The 17,857-nt window shown below is 33.0% G+C and overlaps 1 protein-coding gene and 1 pseudogene across 1 annotated transcript; one reads left to right on the top strand and one right to left on the bottom strand.

The window, feature by feature from the left end:
- The first annotated feature begins 5,364 nt into the window (after positions 1–5,364).
- LOC121803838 (protein FAR1-RELATED SEQUENCE 5-like) lies at positions 5,365–8,373 on the top strand. Its single transcript, XM_042203429.1, has 3 exons — positions 5,365–5,374; positions 5,943–6,705; positions 6,918–8,373. Exons 1-3 carry the CDS (start codon positions 5,365–5,367, stop codon positions 8,371–8,373), a joined length of 2,229 nt encoding a protein of 742 aa, XP_042059363.1.
- A 4,528-nt stretch (positions 8,374–12,901) lies between these two features.
- LOC121801850 lies at positions 12,902–14,045 on the bottom strand (annotated as a pseudogene).
- Between the last annotated feature and the right edge of the window lie 3,812 nt (positions 14,046–17,857).

Here is a 17,857-nt window from a genome sequence, read left to right as displayed (position 1 = left end):
GTCCCGAAACAGTAAAAATGGACCATTTTCGAGATAAACGCTTAGTCCAGGGTTGTCTGGAGATATTTTGAAAGTTCAAGGACTAATGGCGAGATAAACGCATAGTCTATGGACTGTTTTTGTAGTTCACTCTATTTTATTTTGATAAGAAAATAAGGTTCCTGTGTTTTTTTTTAATATGTAAAACACTAAAATACTATAAGTCCTTTGTCACTTTTATTTTCATGTAAATTTGTAATAATGAAATTGAGTTTCTAATTTCTATGGTACATTTGTAATAATGAAAAGAAAAAGACTCAATTTCAATGCATCGAATAATGCTTGATATCTTTTTTATATAATGGGAAACTTAGATTTAAAAAAAAACAGTGTTATCTGCAATATTGGCAGAATAAATTTCAACTTATAATGCGTGAGACATGCTATGGACATGTCAAAAGTATTTAATTATTTATTTTTATGATGTTAGCTCTAAAGATGGACGCTTGTTGAATATGATTTTCATATTTTAAAGGCATGATTATCAAAGTCGCAAGGACTTAATTCGTTTTAATTACTCCAATTCGAAACCACCGAAAAGTGCCAACTTGATTGAAAAACTAATTTTTAGTAATGGGTATGATTTATAAAAAGTTTCTCAAAGCATCATCGTTGAAATCATATTTTCACCCATGATTCTCACATGTAAATTGGTATATACATATTTCTTGAATGATAGTTGTTTCCCCAAAAATTCGACTGTAAAGTTAGCTTGCAAAATACCTCAATATTATAATCTTTCCTTTTGTCATCGAAAGAATTGATATGTAAATTTTATTTGAATTTTGGTTCATTTTAGATCAGTTTCGTATATCTAAATAAATACTAGTAAAATGTTTTGTAATATTGTTTATTCATGATATGTAATATTGTGTGTATCTAATAAATAATCAACCATTAACCATTTCCAATAGTACTTCAAAATTCAAAATAGAATAAGAAAATAATTTTATGGTGCCTCAAAATTTATTTCATTTTGAGTTATGGACAAATAAATGTTGTACCTATTTTTAGGTTAACACTATAATATACCCAAATTACATTTTTTGAGATTTTGTGAGTGGAGTAAAAAGTAAGTGGCTAAAGAATATTCTCTTTTGAGTTTGAATGTGATATAAATAATTGAAGTAAATTCACTATTTGATGACATTTACATTAAAATGAATTTAAATTTGATTTAAATAATTGGAGAGGTTCTTACACATATGATAATTTAAAATTTAAGTGATCAAGGCTTAGATAGTGTTTTTTGGGATTATGAGATAATAAAATATATCTTACACTCTTAGTCATGGATCAAAGTTTAACTTATCTTAATTAAATACTCCCTCCGTCCCAAGGAAGATGACCCCTTCCTTGGGCGGCACGAGATTTTATGCAGTTTTGTTTTTTGTGTTAAGTTGATAGAGTAAAGTAAGAGAGAGAAAATAAAATAGAGATAAATGTGTTTCCAATTTTAGTAACGAGTCATCTTGATTGGGACAAACTAAAAAGGAAAGTGAGTCATCTCGTTTTAGTCCACGTTAATATCATTTGAGTCATCTTAATATAATAAAATTTATTATTAACATTTTTAATTTTTTATTTACATCTAAATTAAAATTTGAGTCATACTTTATTCATTTATTTAAAATTATAGCGAAATTAACAAATTAGGTTTTATTTTAATATATACATGATGAGTTAATTATGTTAACAATAATAAGTAATAATAAGTAAAACAAATGTATAAAACATAACAAATAATGTTAGCTTAAAGTAAAAGAGAAAGGATGCTCAAGAAAGTAGGCAACATAGTACTGTATTTCTTTTTATTAAAATAATTAAGTGGTAATTTACATACAAATTCATAAACTTTAAAATTATGGTTTTACATACGAGCTTTAACATTCGCCTATAAATAATATAAATTATTAATTTATTCTAATTTTGCAACTAAACTATTTATTTCTTCTACTTTTATAATTAATAAGGATTTTGGCACTAACATAATTTGATGATTTATTTATTGAATTTTGATCTATATTAAGACATAGTAACAAAAAATTTATTAGTTTTGAAATTAGAACAAATCAATAATTTGATAATATATAGGTGAATTTTAGTGCTAGTATGCAAAGCTAACATTTGACAAATATCTTGAAATTTATAACTAAATACCTCTAAGTATAACCTTATACTTCAGAGGCGTCTTACTAAAAACGTAAATATATTAAGACAATAGCAGTACACAAATCAACCAAAAAAATACTACACGAAAAGAATCAATGTAATGAAAATATATGTAAAGATTTACTATTGCCTTTTGATGTTGACACTTAAGGAAGTTTGCTAGTTTAGATAGTTTTTTACAGTAGTACTTGATTTTGCCACCTTGTAAACTTATGCTCACTGCTCAATAAAAGAAAATATATGTAAAGATTTACTTGATAGTATTAGTACTATATGTTTTCTTCTTTGTCTTCTTCTCTCTAGCTTGCCTTCCCTTTTTTTTTCCCACGGAACATATCACATAACACCACGAAAGTATTTGATGATTGACTGCTTTACAATAGAAAACACAAGTCTATTTAATTCTATTTCTCAAATAAGAAACAAAAGATTATTTTTCAATTGACAAAAAAAAAGAGTAACACATTCATTGAGTTTGGGAAACATAAATTAGTATTTTCAAACACAACTGTATATATGTCATCTTTTAACAAGAAGAAATTTAAAAAACTTTGAATTTGAAATAGAAGCTTATAGGTCAATCCTGAGGCTCTGAGTTTATGAGGATATTTATAGGCAGATATGAATTAATTAAAATTTATTGTGGCTTGAAATAAACCACAAAAAGTAAGATTTTACGTGGTTGGAGGTGAAGGAATCTACTCGAGAGTAAGCATACAATTTAATGTATAGTTTCAAATGGCTTCACGGATGATGAAAGGTTGCTTTGCTTTCATGAGTGGTTCACATTACTGATTCATTTTCAGCCAGATATTCAATCTTTTCATTGATTGAATATCCTCATTTCAGTTTCATTAAATTCAGATTTATATTTTGCACTTCGATATATAGTTTATCTACTTTATTGTATCTCATACTCTATTGCTCTCATTTATCTACTTTATTCTATTCCTACTAAATTTACCAAACACTTCTTTCTTTTGTGTAATTTGTGTTAAAAAGAAATGCATCAATTGTGATAGGATATATGAAATATTTTATTATAGTCTCAACTGTCATGAATGTCTCTTGTGACCGAACTAGAATTTTAAATAAGCCAGTTGTCACATGATACAAACATCAAGCATATTCTTTTATCAATACATATAATCAGAAACAATATATAACATAATTTTAAAAAAAACAAACCATTTCATATTCATATGCATATGCCACTCCATTCAATTTATTATTCTATAACAGTCAAGCCTGGTATCTGCCCGGGATTCCTCTATGACCCGAAGGTCTCTCTGTAATTGGACTCATAGGTCCCTCTGTATTTGACCCGAAGGTCCCTCTGTAATTGGACTCATAGGTCCTCTGTATTTGACCCAAAGGCCTCTCTGTAATTGGACTCATAGGTCCCTCTAAAATTTCAGATTCAGTACAAGGCTGTCACAGATCATCTTTAATCACATGATTCATGTACTTTCAATACCATATGTAAAACACCAATTACATATTTCTATCATATAATTCATTTACAACATCATATCCATTGCACCAATCACATATTCATATCATATTCCACCATCTATATCAAATAACACATAATCATATCAATTTCACACAATATAATCCAATAATTTACTCATGTTCAACATATAACAATCAACCACATAACACATGTAAAACTAAAAGTGTGATTTATACACACCTGATTACGTTTACGATAAGATATCTAGCTAGCTGGGCATTTGTTCATGCTTCCCGTCCAAAACCCTCGATTATAAAAGTGAGAGCGTATACAAAAATTAAATTCCTGAAACTCATCTTGCATTCACTTATCCTATTAAAACTGTACTCAGTAAATTTTGGTTTCCTTCTCTAAAACTTCCTTTTCATTCTCTTTCTTTTCCTCCTCACTCTCTAAGATAAATATATATATACACGTACAGAAACGTAAGTCGGCTAGATCGACTAATTTTTAATAAAACACCTAAGCACAACTTTCATGCATCATTTCCCTTAATTACACGTGTACTCCATTCCACATGTATAAAACCCCAATTTTATTCTTTTAAAACATTAGCTATAAGTATACAGTATACCATTTACAAAACTTTAGTAACTAAAAGATTTCATAGACTTGTGCAAAAAGCTATACAAATATGTACATATTGTACGAGAAGTAAGTATATAGATTTAGTGCATATAAGAAATATTATTTAAATAAATTTTACGCTATAATGGTGCATTATTAGTCGGTATGCATTATTCAACTGAAAATCTGCATTATTAAATGACACGTGGCATCAATCTAACCGTCGGATGACAAAATCGTGGGGCTGAGATCAAGAAGGAAAAAGGAGGAAATATGCAAAAAGGAAATGAATACATCCCTATATATATATATGCTTAGATATATATTCGATTTATGTGACGAATATGTATTAAAAAAAATATAAAATACATTATAATGCAAAAAAATTATGCAATTTATAAGGTTAGGGATGTTACACCAGTGCTGCAATTTAAAATAATAATAATAATAATAATAATAATAAATATACAATTTTTTACTTAATGTGTGTATAATTTTTATGGATGCTAGAATGATAATTATATTCGACGGATTGTCATGTATTGAAACTGTGGAATAAGACTCACATTATTAATATTTTTGAAAAATTCTCGCTCACTAACAACATTGATTCTTTCTTAATTAACGATCGAACTTGGAATCGAGATACTACTATTATTTGGAGCAGTGGCGGACGCAGAAAATATTATTGGTAGGGGCTGCATTATACCATATATATAGGGATGTGCTCAAATCCTTTTCACCTATTAAATCCAATCTCCTTTTTAATCTCCACCCTTCATTTTAGCCGATCCAATGGACAACATAAGTTATTCTAATAATCTGATTGCATGCCCTTTTTACGTGTGAAGGGTAAAAAAGAAATTGTGTTTTGTAGTTAGTTATGGAATGTGGCGTGAATTACTCCCTCAACGCTTATTGATTTTCCTCAGCAAATCTTGTTCAGATTTAGTTTAATGCGTTCTCCACAATCCCTTCTTTAGCCGAGTTCACACTGATAATCGACGAATATTTCGAGTGTAGAATCTAAATCTCACGATTACGGTTCCTCCCCGGTATTTCGAGTGTCAATGGAAGAAGGTAATATTGCAATTTTTGGAGAAGTGTACTGAAATAATTCTGTCAATTGTTAGTATCTGGAAAAGATATGTCGATTATCAGTGTGAGTTGGTTGATTATCAATGGTTTAATATGCGAAATGGTGCCATCCGTTTACTGTTTGGTGTAATATTGCAGATCCTTACAATTGTAATTGTTAATTCAGCCGCACGACCCAATAGATGAATTAATCATCGAATTCACGTTTCATGTTTGTGTGTTTGGGTATTGGTTTATTGAATCATTTTAGGCGTTTAGATGTTTTGTTGTTGCTACGGTTTATTCAAGCTTGTAGGTGTTGTTATTTCATGTGACATTGGCTTTCAATCATTCCCGTAGGGTTCCCGATTTCTGGGCCCAGGTTTGTGGTATAATATGCGATTCAAAACATTTACGTAGGTTTAACATTGAATGAGTAGTTATAAAAAATTATACTTGTAATGTATAATTTTGATTATGTAATGCACTGGTTGATGTTTTATAATGTGTAGTATATATCATATAATGCATCTATAGCGTAACATGTATAATGTTTCGTGTTTGTAAACAGGACGCGTTGTGCCTGCATGTTCTGAGCAGATAAAGCCTGTAGTTGGTCAGAGGTTCGAATCATTAGAGTTTGCTCTCGCGTTTTATGATGTGTATGCTAGGGCCGTTGGGTTTGACACGCGCAAACAAGGTGTGAGGAAGGTGGATGAAGTTACAACGTGGTATTACGTCGTATGCAATAGGGAGGGCCATAAGAAGTCCATCGACGATGACCAGTTGAATGCACGTTCCGGTTTCGCAATGAAGCGCCGACGCTTATCGAAGAGATGTGGTTGTAAAGCTAGTATTTCCTTCAAGTATTTCTCTGCTAATGGACATCCAGGTTATATGGTACATGATTTCATTGAGGTTCATAACCATGAGATGGTTGAGTCCGAGCATCAGCAGTTTATGTCTGTGAACCGTCATTTGGATGACGTTCACCAGAAATTCATACTTGATTGTTCAAAAGCGAATATTGGACCCACATTGACATTTAAGGTTTTGAAAGAAACTCTTGGTGGGTTTGACCACGTAGGTTGTACGGTCGGTGACATCAGAAATGCGTCACGCGACATTAAAGCATATGCGAATGGCTTCGATGTGCAAATGGTGTTGGACGACATGGCGAAAAAGAAGGAGATGTCTGAGTCCTACACATATCATTATGAAGTTAATGAAAACAACCAGTTGGTGGCGTTGTTTTGGTGTGACGGCTTAATGAAACGGAACTACCATATGTTTGGTGACATTGTAGCCTTTGACACCACCTATAACACAAACAGGTATATATGTTGCTGCAATAGTAAGTGCATTATAATTACATTTGGATGCATTATATTAGTATAACAGTTGCATTAGTCGGATTACATTTGATTTAATTTGGTAAATATATGAAGTGCATTATAAGTACATATTTGTACATTACGAGTACGTCTCTGATTCATTATATTTTGTTTGGACTAACTGATTGACACGCAAACGATTGTTTATGTAGGTATTGCATGATATTTTGTCCTTTCACGGGAAAGGACAATCATGGAAGCCCTGTAACCTTTGCGGCGGGTTTGGTATGCAATGAGAAATCAGGGGCGTTCGGATGGTTGTTCAGACGTTTTGTTGACTGCATGGGCAAAGCACCGATGATGATTGTGACAGATCAAGACAATGGAATGAGATCAGCCATCGAAGAGGTTCTGGTTGGCACGTGTCACCGATGGTGTATGTGGCACATAATGCACAAGTTGTCCAGCAAGGTCCCAAATAGGTTGCTCAGGGATGAACCTTTCAAAAAGGAATTCAGTGCTTGCGTCTGGTCTGATCTGCTTGAGCCTGACGCCTTCGAAGAGGAGTGGAAAAGATTGGTGGAAAGTCATGGGTTGGAAGACTTTGACTGGTTTAACTCATTGTACGAACACAGGCATTTCTGGATACCGGCGTATTTTAGAGATTTTCCACTGGGTTCGATGATTAGGACAACATCTATTTCCGAATCGGAGAACAGTTTCTATAAGAGATTTCTGAAGCCCCGTGCGAACATAGCCGAGTTCTACATGAATTTCAACCATGCTGTTGAGTTTCAGCGTAACAGTCGGACGGCGTTTGACTACCACGATGCCACTGCTTTGCCCATTTTGGCGACTACATTGCCGTTTGAGAAACATGCGTCGACGCTTTACACAGATACGATGTTCAGGAAAATACAGGAAGAAATCGTTGAGGGTAATGATAGATGTCGTGTGCTAGGATTTTCTTCTACTGAATTTGTTGACACCTACAAGCTTGGGGATAGCAATCGCAAATCGTATTTGGTGACTCATGATCGGAGTGCGGAGTCATATTATTGCGAATGCAAACTATTTGGTAGGCATGGATATTTGTGCAGACACATTTTTTTCCTTTTCAGGAACAATGAGTTGAAGAAAATACCAGAAAAATACTGCCAGAGTAGATGGATGAAGACTCCGCTAGCAAAGGCGGTCCATGGGGAAATACAAGAGGACATACCTATCAGATCTGTTGGTGACGATAGGCAAGCATTGTCAAAGCAAGGCATTTCTATGTTCTATGGTTTCCTCCGGCGATTTGAGGAAGACATTGATTTGCTACGGTCATTTGTAGGCGGCGTTGAAGAACTTGGTAAATCTCTGCAAGCTGGGAATCCGACAACGTCAGCAATTGAAAAAAGGCGAATGATTGAAGAGTTCTATGGCATGGCGCGGCCTGAGGTTGTGGAGGTTCATCCTCCAGATGTTGTCAAGACCAAGGGGCATGCAAGCAGCTCAAAGAGCCGACTGATTTCGAAAAGGGAAAAGGCTCTAAAGGATGCTAGTCGGCCGCAAAGACGATGTAAGGCTTGCGATGAGATGGGCCACCATGACTCCAGAAATTGTCCTAGACTTAAAGAGATGGAGATAGAGAAAGAGATGGGGAAGGGCAAGAGGACGATGTGATGTAATTTATGGATCTATGTAGCCGTATTTTTTTCTTTATATGACTCTATAGTATCTTATTCTTTACGTTTGTAACATGTCTGAGTTGCGTCAGAATTAACTAAACTCAGGAATTACAATTTTATTGACAGACATTCTGCCCATTAGCAATCTGCAATTTCATCTGGGCCCCAGTGCCGACACATGTACTTAACGTACCAAATAATGCTGTAATTTCGAACACATGATGAACTAAAATAGCATAATAATGCATATGATATGTACTTATATTCAGCACCGAGGACAGAAGGCCCAGTATGAAAAATGCATTATGCATTTAAAAGTCCCTCTAATGTAGATTTCAAGCCACATAATGCCCACAATATAATGATGTAATTTTTAACACATGATGAACTAAAATAACCTAATAAAGCATATGATGCGTACTTATATTCAGCACCGAGGACATAGAAAAACATAATGCATTAAAAAGTACCTTTAATGTAAATATCAAACCAAATAATGCACACAATGTAATAAAGCATGTAAATGGCTATATAATGCATGAAAATGGCCACATAATGCATAGAATTGCAGTTAAATTCATAATGCATAATGAATGGCTAATACGTATAATTCAATAAGCTCACCTTAGTAATGTAATTTTTATCTAGCATAATGAATGGACTTTAATATTTAATGCAGAATGCATAATGCATTTAATTGTCCATGTAATGCATGAAAATGGCTATGTAATGCAGGCCATGGCCATTTAATGATTAACGCAATGTGGGCATCTAAATAATGTATTTATCCTGAAGCATAATGTATTGTTCAAGATATAAAAACACAAAACAATGGCACATCCCTTTGTGTCCAAAAATCCATACTAATAGACATTCGAAGAACTGTACTTTACAAAATGCTTGTTAAGGATACACCCGCGTGTCAAACCCAACGGCCCTAGCATACACATCATAAAACGCGAGAGCAAACTCTAATGATTCGAACCTCTGACCAACTACAGGCTTTATCTGCTCAGAACATGCAGGCACAACGCGTCCTGTTTACAAACACGAAACATTATACATGTTACGCTATAGATGCATTATATGATATATACTACACATTATAAAACATCAACCAGTGCATTACATAATCAAAATTATACATTACAAGTATAATTTTTTATAACTACTCATTCAATGTTAAACCTACGTAAATGTTTTGAATCGCATATTATACCACAAACCTGGGCCCAGAAATCGGGAACCCTACGGGAATGATTGAAAGCCAATGTCACATGAAATAACAACACCTACAAGCTTGAATAAACCGTAGCAACAACAAAACATCTAAACGCCTAAAATGATTCAATAAACCAATACCCAAACACACAAACATGAAACGTGAATTCGATGATTAATTCATCTATTGGGTCGTGCGGCTGAATTAACAATTACAATTGTAAGGATCTGCAATATTACACCAAACAGTAAACGGATGGCACCATTTCGCATATTAAACCACTGATAATCAACCAACTCACACTGATAATCGACATATCTTTTCCAGATACTAACAATTGACAGAATTATTTCAGTACACTTCTCCAAAAATTGCAATATTACCTTCTTCCATTGACACTCGAAATACCGGGGAGGAACCGTAATCGTGAGATTTAGATTCTACACTCGAAATATTCGTCGATTATCAGTGTGAACTCGGCTAAAGAAGGGATTGTGGAGAACGCATTAAACTAAATCTGAACAAGATTTGCTGAGGAAAATCAATAAGCGTTGAGGGAGTAATTCACGCCACATTCCATAACTAACTACAAAACACAATTTCTTTTTTACCCTTCACACGTAAAAAGGGCATGCAATCAGATTATTAGAATAACTTATGTTGTCCATTGGATCGGCTAAAATGAAGGGTGGAGATTAAAAAGGAGATTGGATTTAATAGGTGAAAAGGATTTGAGCACATCCCTATATATATATATATATATATATATATATATATATATATATATATATATATATACTATATTCAATAAATAAAAAACTAAATATAATAAAAATTAATAATATATTAAAAATCACAAATACAACTATAAAAATGATAAAAAAAAATTTATACAAAAAATTATTATAATGCATAAATCAATATATTACTATGTTGCAAATATATATAAAAAAAGATAGAAAAATATATGAATCTAATTTGAACCAAACTCCAATTCTAACATCTTAAACTCAAATCAAATAATAGTCGGCCAATTTATCTAAAGAAAATTAAAGTTTTAATGTATATTATTATAATTAGACTTATCAATTTTTTGTAAATTACTATTGCAAATAAATAATGAAATGTTTTGTTAGACACAAGGTTATAAGACATTCAATAGAGTAAATATCAATTACTAGTAAATTATTACTATAGCCTATCATTGATGTAACTATTAACAACAAAAATTTGACTACTAAATTGAAATTTTGGTACATTGTATATACTTTCAGAATGATTAATGGTATAGTACTAAAAGCTATATTATCAATTTAGAATTATTACATTACCTAAATGGAAATTGAACACAGTTAACATTTTAATAGCAGCACTATTATTACAAAAAAAATGTTTTGAAATTAAATTTATGAATTGATTGTACTTTTAATCTATGTGTGAATATATTAACAGAGTAGTTATTAATTATTATAGCTCAACTAGTCCACATATTCTACTCTATTCACGAGGAAACTTTTAGAATAAAATAATATTATATTACTCCACTTATTAATTTTTTTTAAAATAGGACGTCTTCTTCTTCCTTCAAACAAGGAGCCATTTTCATCTCTGTAATTTCACCTCTGCAATTTTTTGATTCCAAAGTTCAGCCCCTTCTACCATTCCAATTTTGATGATTTACTCTTCAATAATATAAACTTTGGAAGGGCTAAAGAGTGTATACAAAATATTTTCCAAAAATTGAAGTAGAAAAAAACACAAAAAAGATTTGTTGGGAGGGGCATAAGCCCTTCCTCCCTCCTTACTGTGTCCGCCACTGATTTGGAGCATTGACATTGACGATTCACAACAGTCTTTTAATTTCTGGGATCTTATTTTTTACTATGATATACGACAAATATTTTTTTTATATATTTATAATACTTCGTTTATAATAAATTATATCCTATAGACATAATAATTTAAAACTATCAAATTTCATGCATATTATATATTGTGAAAGATAGTTCGTACCGTATGGCGGCGTTCGGTTGCCATTACTAATATCATGAGACTATCCATCTAGGATTATTTTAGTTGGAGGGGGAGGCTATGACTAATTATCATGAGACTATCCATCTAGGATTAAGTTGAATGGTTCAATCTTATGAACCAAACATGATACATATTTAATCATAAGATTTAATCTTGTCAACCGAACACCCCCTATATATATAAAAAAAGAGACTGGTATTGGGCGATTGAGTTCTCAGATTTGGGTACCACGCATTTGTTTTGTTTAATTTCTGGAGCCTTTTGCATGAACAGTGCGATGTCGCTGGGAGAGCTAAGGGGCAATGAGGGAAAAATCCATGCTACTGTGCAGTCACCTAGTCGTGAAAACATCAGCGAAGTGTCCCTAAGATCAGGGAAAGTCTACCAAAGTCCTAGCCCAACTGTGATGTCTCCAACATCAATGACTGGACCAAGCCGTGAAGAGGAAGGAGAATCCAGTGGGGTGGATCAAGCAAAAGGGAAAGATAAGGGCAAAGTGACCGACGGCATTCTGTATTAGCCATTAAAATACCATAATTTGGAAAAATCAAGCAAAATAACTTTTTCATTATCCCAAATATTTAAACTATGGTAATGATTTTCTAAAATTCAAAGTGGAAATTGAGAACGGAAAGATTGCAAGATATCGTCGATAATATATGTGCTGCTGACAAACAACATTTATTTAATTTACTAACAACATGATTAAATCTTAATTTTGAATAAAAAAAACCATTAGGTACGTTTAAGCACTTGTGTTGAGCATCTCCTCAAATTCCCGGATGGATTGCTGCTGCTCTCTTTCAAGCTTCATATCATTACGAAATTTAGCTATGAATTCATCAGCTCTTTCATCAATGCCTTGAAACTGAGGAAGCAGCAGAATTTTCCATTTATCAGCTACAGCACGATTTCTGCAACTTTCCCCATTTTCCGATCTTATTTCACCATCTACACTAATCTTTGCAGAACCATGAGATACTGTCGTCGGTTTTGGGCTTTGTTTATGGACAGATTTAGCAGCAACACTCGTATCAGCCATATTTTCTTTCATTTCTGTTGATTCACCGAATAGATATGAAATGGAATGATGAATAAACAATAAAGTGAGCTTTTTGGCCAAATTGAAACAAAACGTATAAAATTCGAGGGAAAAGAGTATTGAAGCAAATGAGAGATAGGCATAAATATTTCCTTAAAGCAATAGTATTGCCGTATTGATACTGAATTACTTTGGCGTGATGAATTAGTTTTGAAGGAGGAAAAGTATGTCAAAGATGGAAGGTTTATTATCTTTAGGAATAATAGTTGTTTTATCTCTTGGTTGCATAATAAGTATGAAATGAGTATGTGACAATGGTAGTAGTACTACTTTATGGAGTAGTAGTTAAGGACATTTTCTAAAATACATAAATGAACACAGCAACTCTACACATAAGAGATCTCCTGATTTATTTTGGATATGTTTAAAATAGATTAACTGAGGAGAGAGCTCCACACTTTTTTCCCGAGAGGAGTTTGGGAGCCACAAAGGGGAAGAACTTCCTGTCGACGGCGGCTGTAGAAACTCAACATCTCATCCCTGTGAGGCAAATACTCATCCTTGATCACCGGATGTTCCAGAAAATTAACCGTCCAGGCGGCGATCGCCGGAAACCTCGACGGATCAAAAATGTTGACGGATGCAACTTCCTGCCAGACAGGCAGTATGTAGGCAACAAATCCCATCACCAAATCCACATATCCTATTTTATCCCCGCCGAAAAATACCTTCCCTTGCAGCTGCAGCTCTTCCTCGATCCTTTCCAAGTATTCAACCGCTAGCTTTACAGCTCTCTCTTGATCCTCTCCCTCCGAATACAGAGCAAGAGCTGTTGAGGTTGTAACCTGCATCATCAAATCAAATCAAATCAAACTCAATATTTGAACTTGCCAATTTAAGTAGGTAGCACGCACCTTTTGATCAATGAATTTAGCCCAGAATCGAGCTTGGGCTCTTAGAATTGGATCCTGTGGCAGCAAGGGGTCATGGGGCCAGACGTCGTCGATGTATTCGATGATGATGGCGGATTCAGGCAAGGGGTTTCCATTGTGGATAAGAACGGGGACTTTTCCGTGGACAGGGTTGAGGTGGGAGAGGAGGGGTTTTGTTGAGGATATCTTCTTCAGTGTATTTGTAATCAACTCCTTTGAGTTTCAGTGCCCACCTCACTCTATGCACAAATGCGCTTATCCAGTATCCTACCACTTCCACTCTCTCATCACTCTTTTCCATTTTTTTTATATATCGTGAATTGGGTTTGTCTATATAAATCTAGATCTCAACTCATCGTTTGTGTATATAATCAATTGTTAGAAGCATCTGGGAAACTTCCAGTGCAGAGGTGTTTGATTGGATAAGATTGAAATCAACCCGGCTCAACTTTGACAAAGCCCTGCAATTTGAAATTAAAAACTACTAATAAGTAATCCCTCCGTCCTACAAGTCTCTTTTCTTAGCGGCACGTATTTTAAGAAATGTTAAAAAAAATGGATGCAAAAAAGTTAGTGGAACATAGTCTCACTTGTATATATTAGTTTTAAATGAAATGCGAGTGGAATGAGTTAGTGGAACATTCCCGCGGACATCCCAAAAACACCTCCTGCCACGTCATAAGGACTTTCCACTGCACTGCCACGTCATAAGGACATCCCACTGCACAGTGGCGGACATCTCCAAGGACATCCCGACGGACTTCCCACAATAATAAAAATTCACAATCTATCCCTGTGACTCGCTCGTGGCGGGGGAATCACTATCGTGGTGCTCCATTTATCTTCGAAAGAAAAGTATTTAGAGAGAGAGAGATACTCGTTAATACAAGTGGTGCGAATGAAATGAAGTTCAACAAGCCGTATTTATAGAAATTTAAAAAAAAAATCAAATAATCGGGACGTCCGTATGGGTCAACGCAATGGCGGAAGTCGCGACGGACGTCCCGGGAGCACCGCGGAACTCCGGTGTCCGCAGGGGACGTCTGTATCCGAGTCACCATTGCACAATGGCGGACGTCCCGCGCGGACGTCCGTCATTATGGATGCTTGGTGAGTTTGTAGCAAAATTGAAAACATGGAAATTAGAAATGGAAATTGTAAATGTCTTCTTGGTGTGATTTTTGTTAAGCTGTCGTCAATTGTAATTGAATATTTTTGTATTGTCTCTTGCTTAGTGGTATTGTGTCAAAGTTTTCAAATTAGATTCTAATGTTTCGATATTATTTGGTTAGATTAATTTTTTTGTTAATTAATTAGTTGGTTTTTGTATCAAAATTGTGTACTTCCACCATCCTATCTATTGGAGAAAATGTGTTATTTTCTATGAAAAGGAAAATAACACAATTCAGATGGACATCCCAAAAATAATTTGTGAATGGCTAATGGTGTGTTGAAGAGAATATTGTTTCTATTATTAGATAATTAAATAATTTTATTTTGAAACAAATTATAATTTCAATTGGTTCCTCTAGTATAACTGTATAAGTATTAGAAATGAATAACAAACGTGGAGGAAAATATCGTTCGAACCAATAAAACATACTCAAATTTGCCAATTACTCCCTACTTATGGTGTTAATAATCATAAATTTATGGAAGATATAATAGAGGTTTTGAAAAACTTATTTCAAAAATTCAGCTGTCATATTGGTAATAAAAATAGTTTACATAATATAGCAATACTAGAATATGAAAATACTTTGTCCATTAATACTTGTTCTAAAAAAGTACTAAGAGGTGCAAAAAAGTAAATATAGAACATGTGTTGTTCGCATATGTAGGCAGTTTATATTCAGATCTTGAATCCACCGCTGAAAATCGATGTATAATTTGGATAATTGATGTATAATTTGGACTACCAACATTAATAGTATTTTTATTGCCAATTTTTTATTTGTAGAACATTTCATTCTTAAAAATAAAATAATTTATACTAGTAGTAATGACCTAAATAGTCGGACATCTTGAAATAAACATATCAAATTTATGAGACAAAATCAACTTTCACCCATAATTATAAGCAATTTATTATAGAATCAGTATACCCAAATTAAATCTACTCCACCTGTCCCATAAAATAAAACATTTAGAAAACGAGAATTAATGCATAATTGGTAAAATAAAAGAGAATAAAAAGAAAAATAGTTAAAAAGTGTTAGTGGATAATGAGATCCAAATTATTATTATTGTTTAATGGCGAGCCTATTGGTATAACCGTATAAGTTATAAATAAACTTATGTATATGGGTAGAACTTTCCATAAATAGAAATCTGTTGTCTATCTGATACTTTCTCCGTTCCACAAGAATATGCACTATTTCCTTTTTAGTATGTCCCATAATAATATACACTTTCTAATTTTGGAAACTATACACTTTCTAATGAGGTGTGACACATTCTCCACTTACAATACTTTAATTACATTTTCTCTCAATCTCTCTCTTGCTTTATCAATTTTGTATTAAAACCCGTGTCTAACCCAAAATGCATATTCTTTGGGGACGGAGGGAGTAGATTAGTAAAAACCTTACATTTTTTTCGATTTTGATTTTCATAATCTGATTAAAAGAATCAAAAATTTTTATAGGAAGGACGGAAAAGGAAAATGTCCATTTTTAGGGCAAATTGTCTATAAAGTCATGAACTTTCACAATAGTTTGGTTTTTCTCGTAAACTTTAAATGTTGCCTGAAAAATCACGAACTTATCCTATGTGGCGCACCGGAGGTGTGACTTGGCAAAACTCTCTTAATTCTAATTGTTTCTCTTCTGTCTATGCAATCTCTGACCCTGATTTATCACAAACATACAAGTAGTACAAATAAAAACATACAAATCGAATTCAGCATACAAATCGACAAAAACATACAAATCAAACTCCAAAAATCGAATTCAGCATAAAAGTAGCATTAATTCCACAATTTGAATTGAACCCTAAATTTGTCATTTGCCAAGTCATGCCTCCTGCGCGCCATTTAGGATAAGTTTATGTCGTAAAATCTATCGGGTCGGGTACGGTGAGAAATTTATACAGTCCAGTAATGTTCATGATTTTTCATGCAATATTTAAAGTTTACGAGAAAAACCAAACTATTATGAAAGTTCATGACTTTATAGGCAATTTGTCCCTATTTTTATGGGATGTAGGGAGTATATTTTGGGGATGTTGGCCCCTACTATCATGAAACTTTCAAAAGGTTGGATTTTTCCCACTAATTTTCAACTTGGTAAATAATATAACGAACTTTACCCGAGTTTGTTATTTCCCACCAGCGAAAAATTGCGACTACAATAATGGATTGAAGAACTATTTTGGAGGGCGTGCTTCGAGAAAAACTATCATCAAAGATTGGAGAACTTGAAGCTCGAAGTTGTTGTCCAGAAATTATGAAAAAAAATCTATATCATGATATTATTTGACGGAATTTTTTGCTGATAGAAAATAACAAACTAAGATAAAGTTTGCTATATTATTTGCCAAGTTGAAAGTTCGTGAGAAAAATCTAACCAATTCTTTTTTATGTGCAAATGAATATAAATTTAAAGTCCATGCCATAATGGGGTATGTTATATTGCTAGCTCCCTCTTAAATTGCTAACAACAATTCATTGATAGGCATTGGATCATTAAATTAAGGTACAAGATCATTCATCCACAAATATCAATACCATCACAAAAAATGTCAATTAACAAAAAGTTAGTTATAACTAACTTTTAAAAAATATCTAATAATTTTAAATGATTATAGTTATCTCAATTTAAATTATTTTTTACACAACACATGTTCCGATGTCAAAATTTGAAAAAAAAGTTGAATTTTCGTATTTTTATTGTAGCAGGTTAATGTCAACGTACCTATGATAATATATCAATACAATACATATAAAATGTCAATGCTAAATTGTGTTGACATATTCAATTAATCGTATTGAAATATTTAATACACTATATTGATATTTTGATCTAAAATCCTAATTTTAGTAATTTTCTTATCTTTTTAAATTTAAGTAATAATAAAATAAAATTACACATGACAATTTATAGACCACTAGATTTTTACAAATTTTATGATTTTAAATTAATTACAATTAACAATTAAAGATTGAGTTAACAATTCATCATTCCTGGCCATAATTAAGTAGAACTAAACACTACTAAACACCTTTGGCGTTATGCATTTATTACTCCAT

Source organism: Salvia splendens, chromosome 5 (assembly GCF_004379255.2).
Source record: "Salvia splendens isolate huo1 chromosome 5, SspV2, whole genome shotgun sequence".
In the NCBI taxonomy this organism is placed as follows: Eukaryota; Viridiplantae; Streptophyta; class Magnoliopsida; order Lamiales; family Lamiaceae; genus Salvia; species Salvia splendens.
Note: the sequence above shows the minus strand (reverse complement) of the source record. Positions and strands in the feature narration are given on the sequence as shown.

Bases quoted from the DNA above. Each gene is read 5' to 3' on its own strand.
- LOC121803838 (XM_042203429.1), top strand. The intron at 6,706-6,917 runs GTATATATGTTG...TTGTTTATGTAG, and splicing joins ACCACCTATAACACAAACAG to GTATTGCATGATATTTTGTC.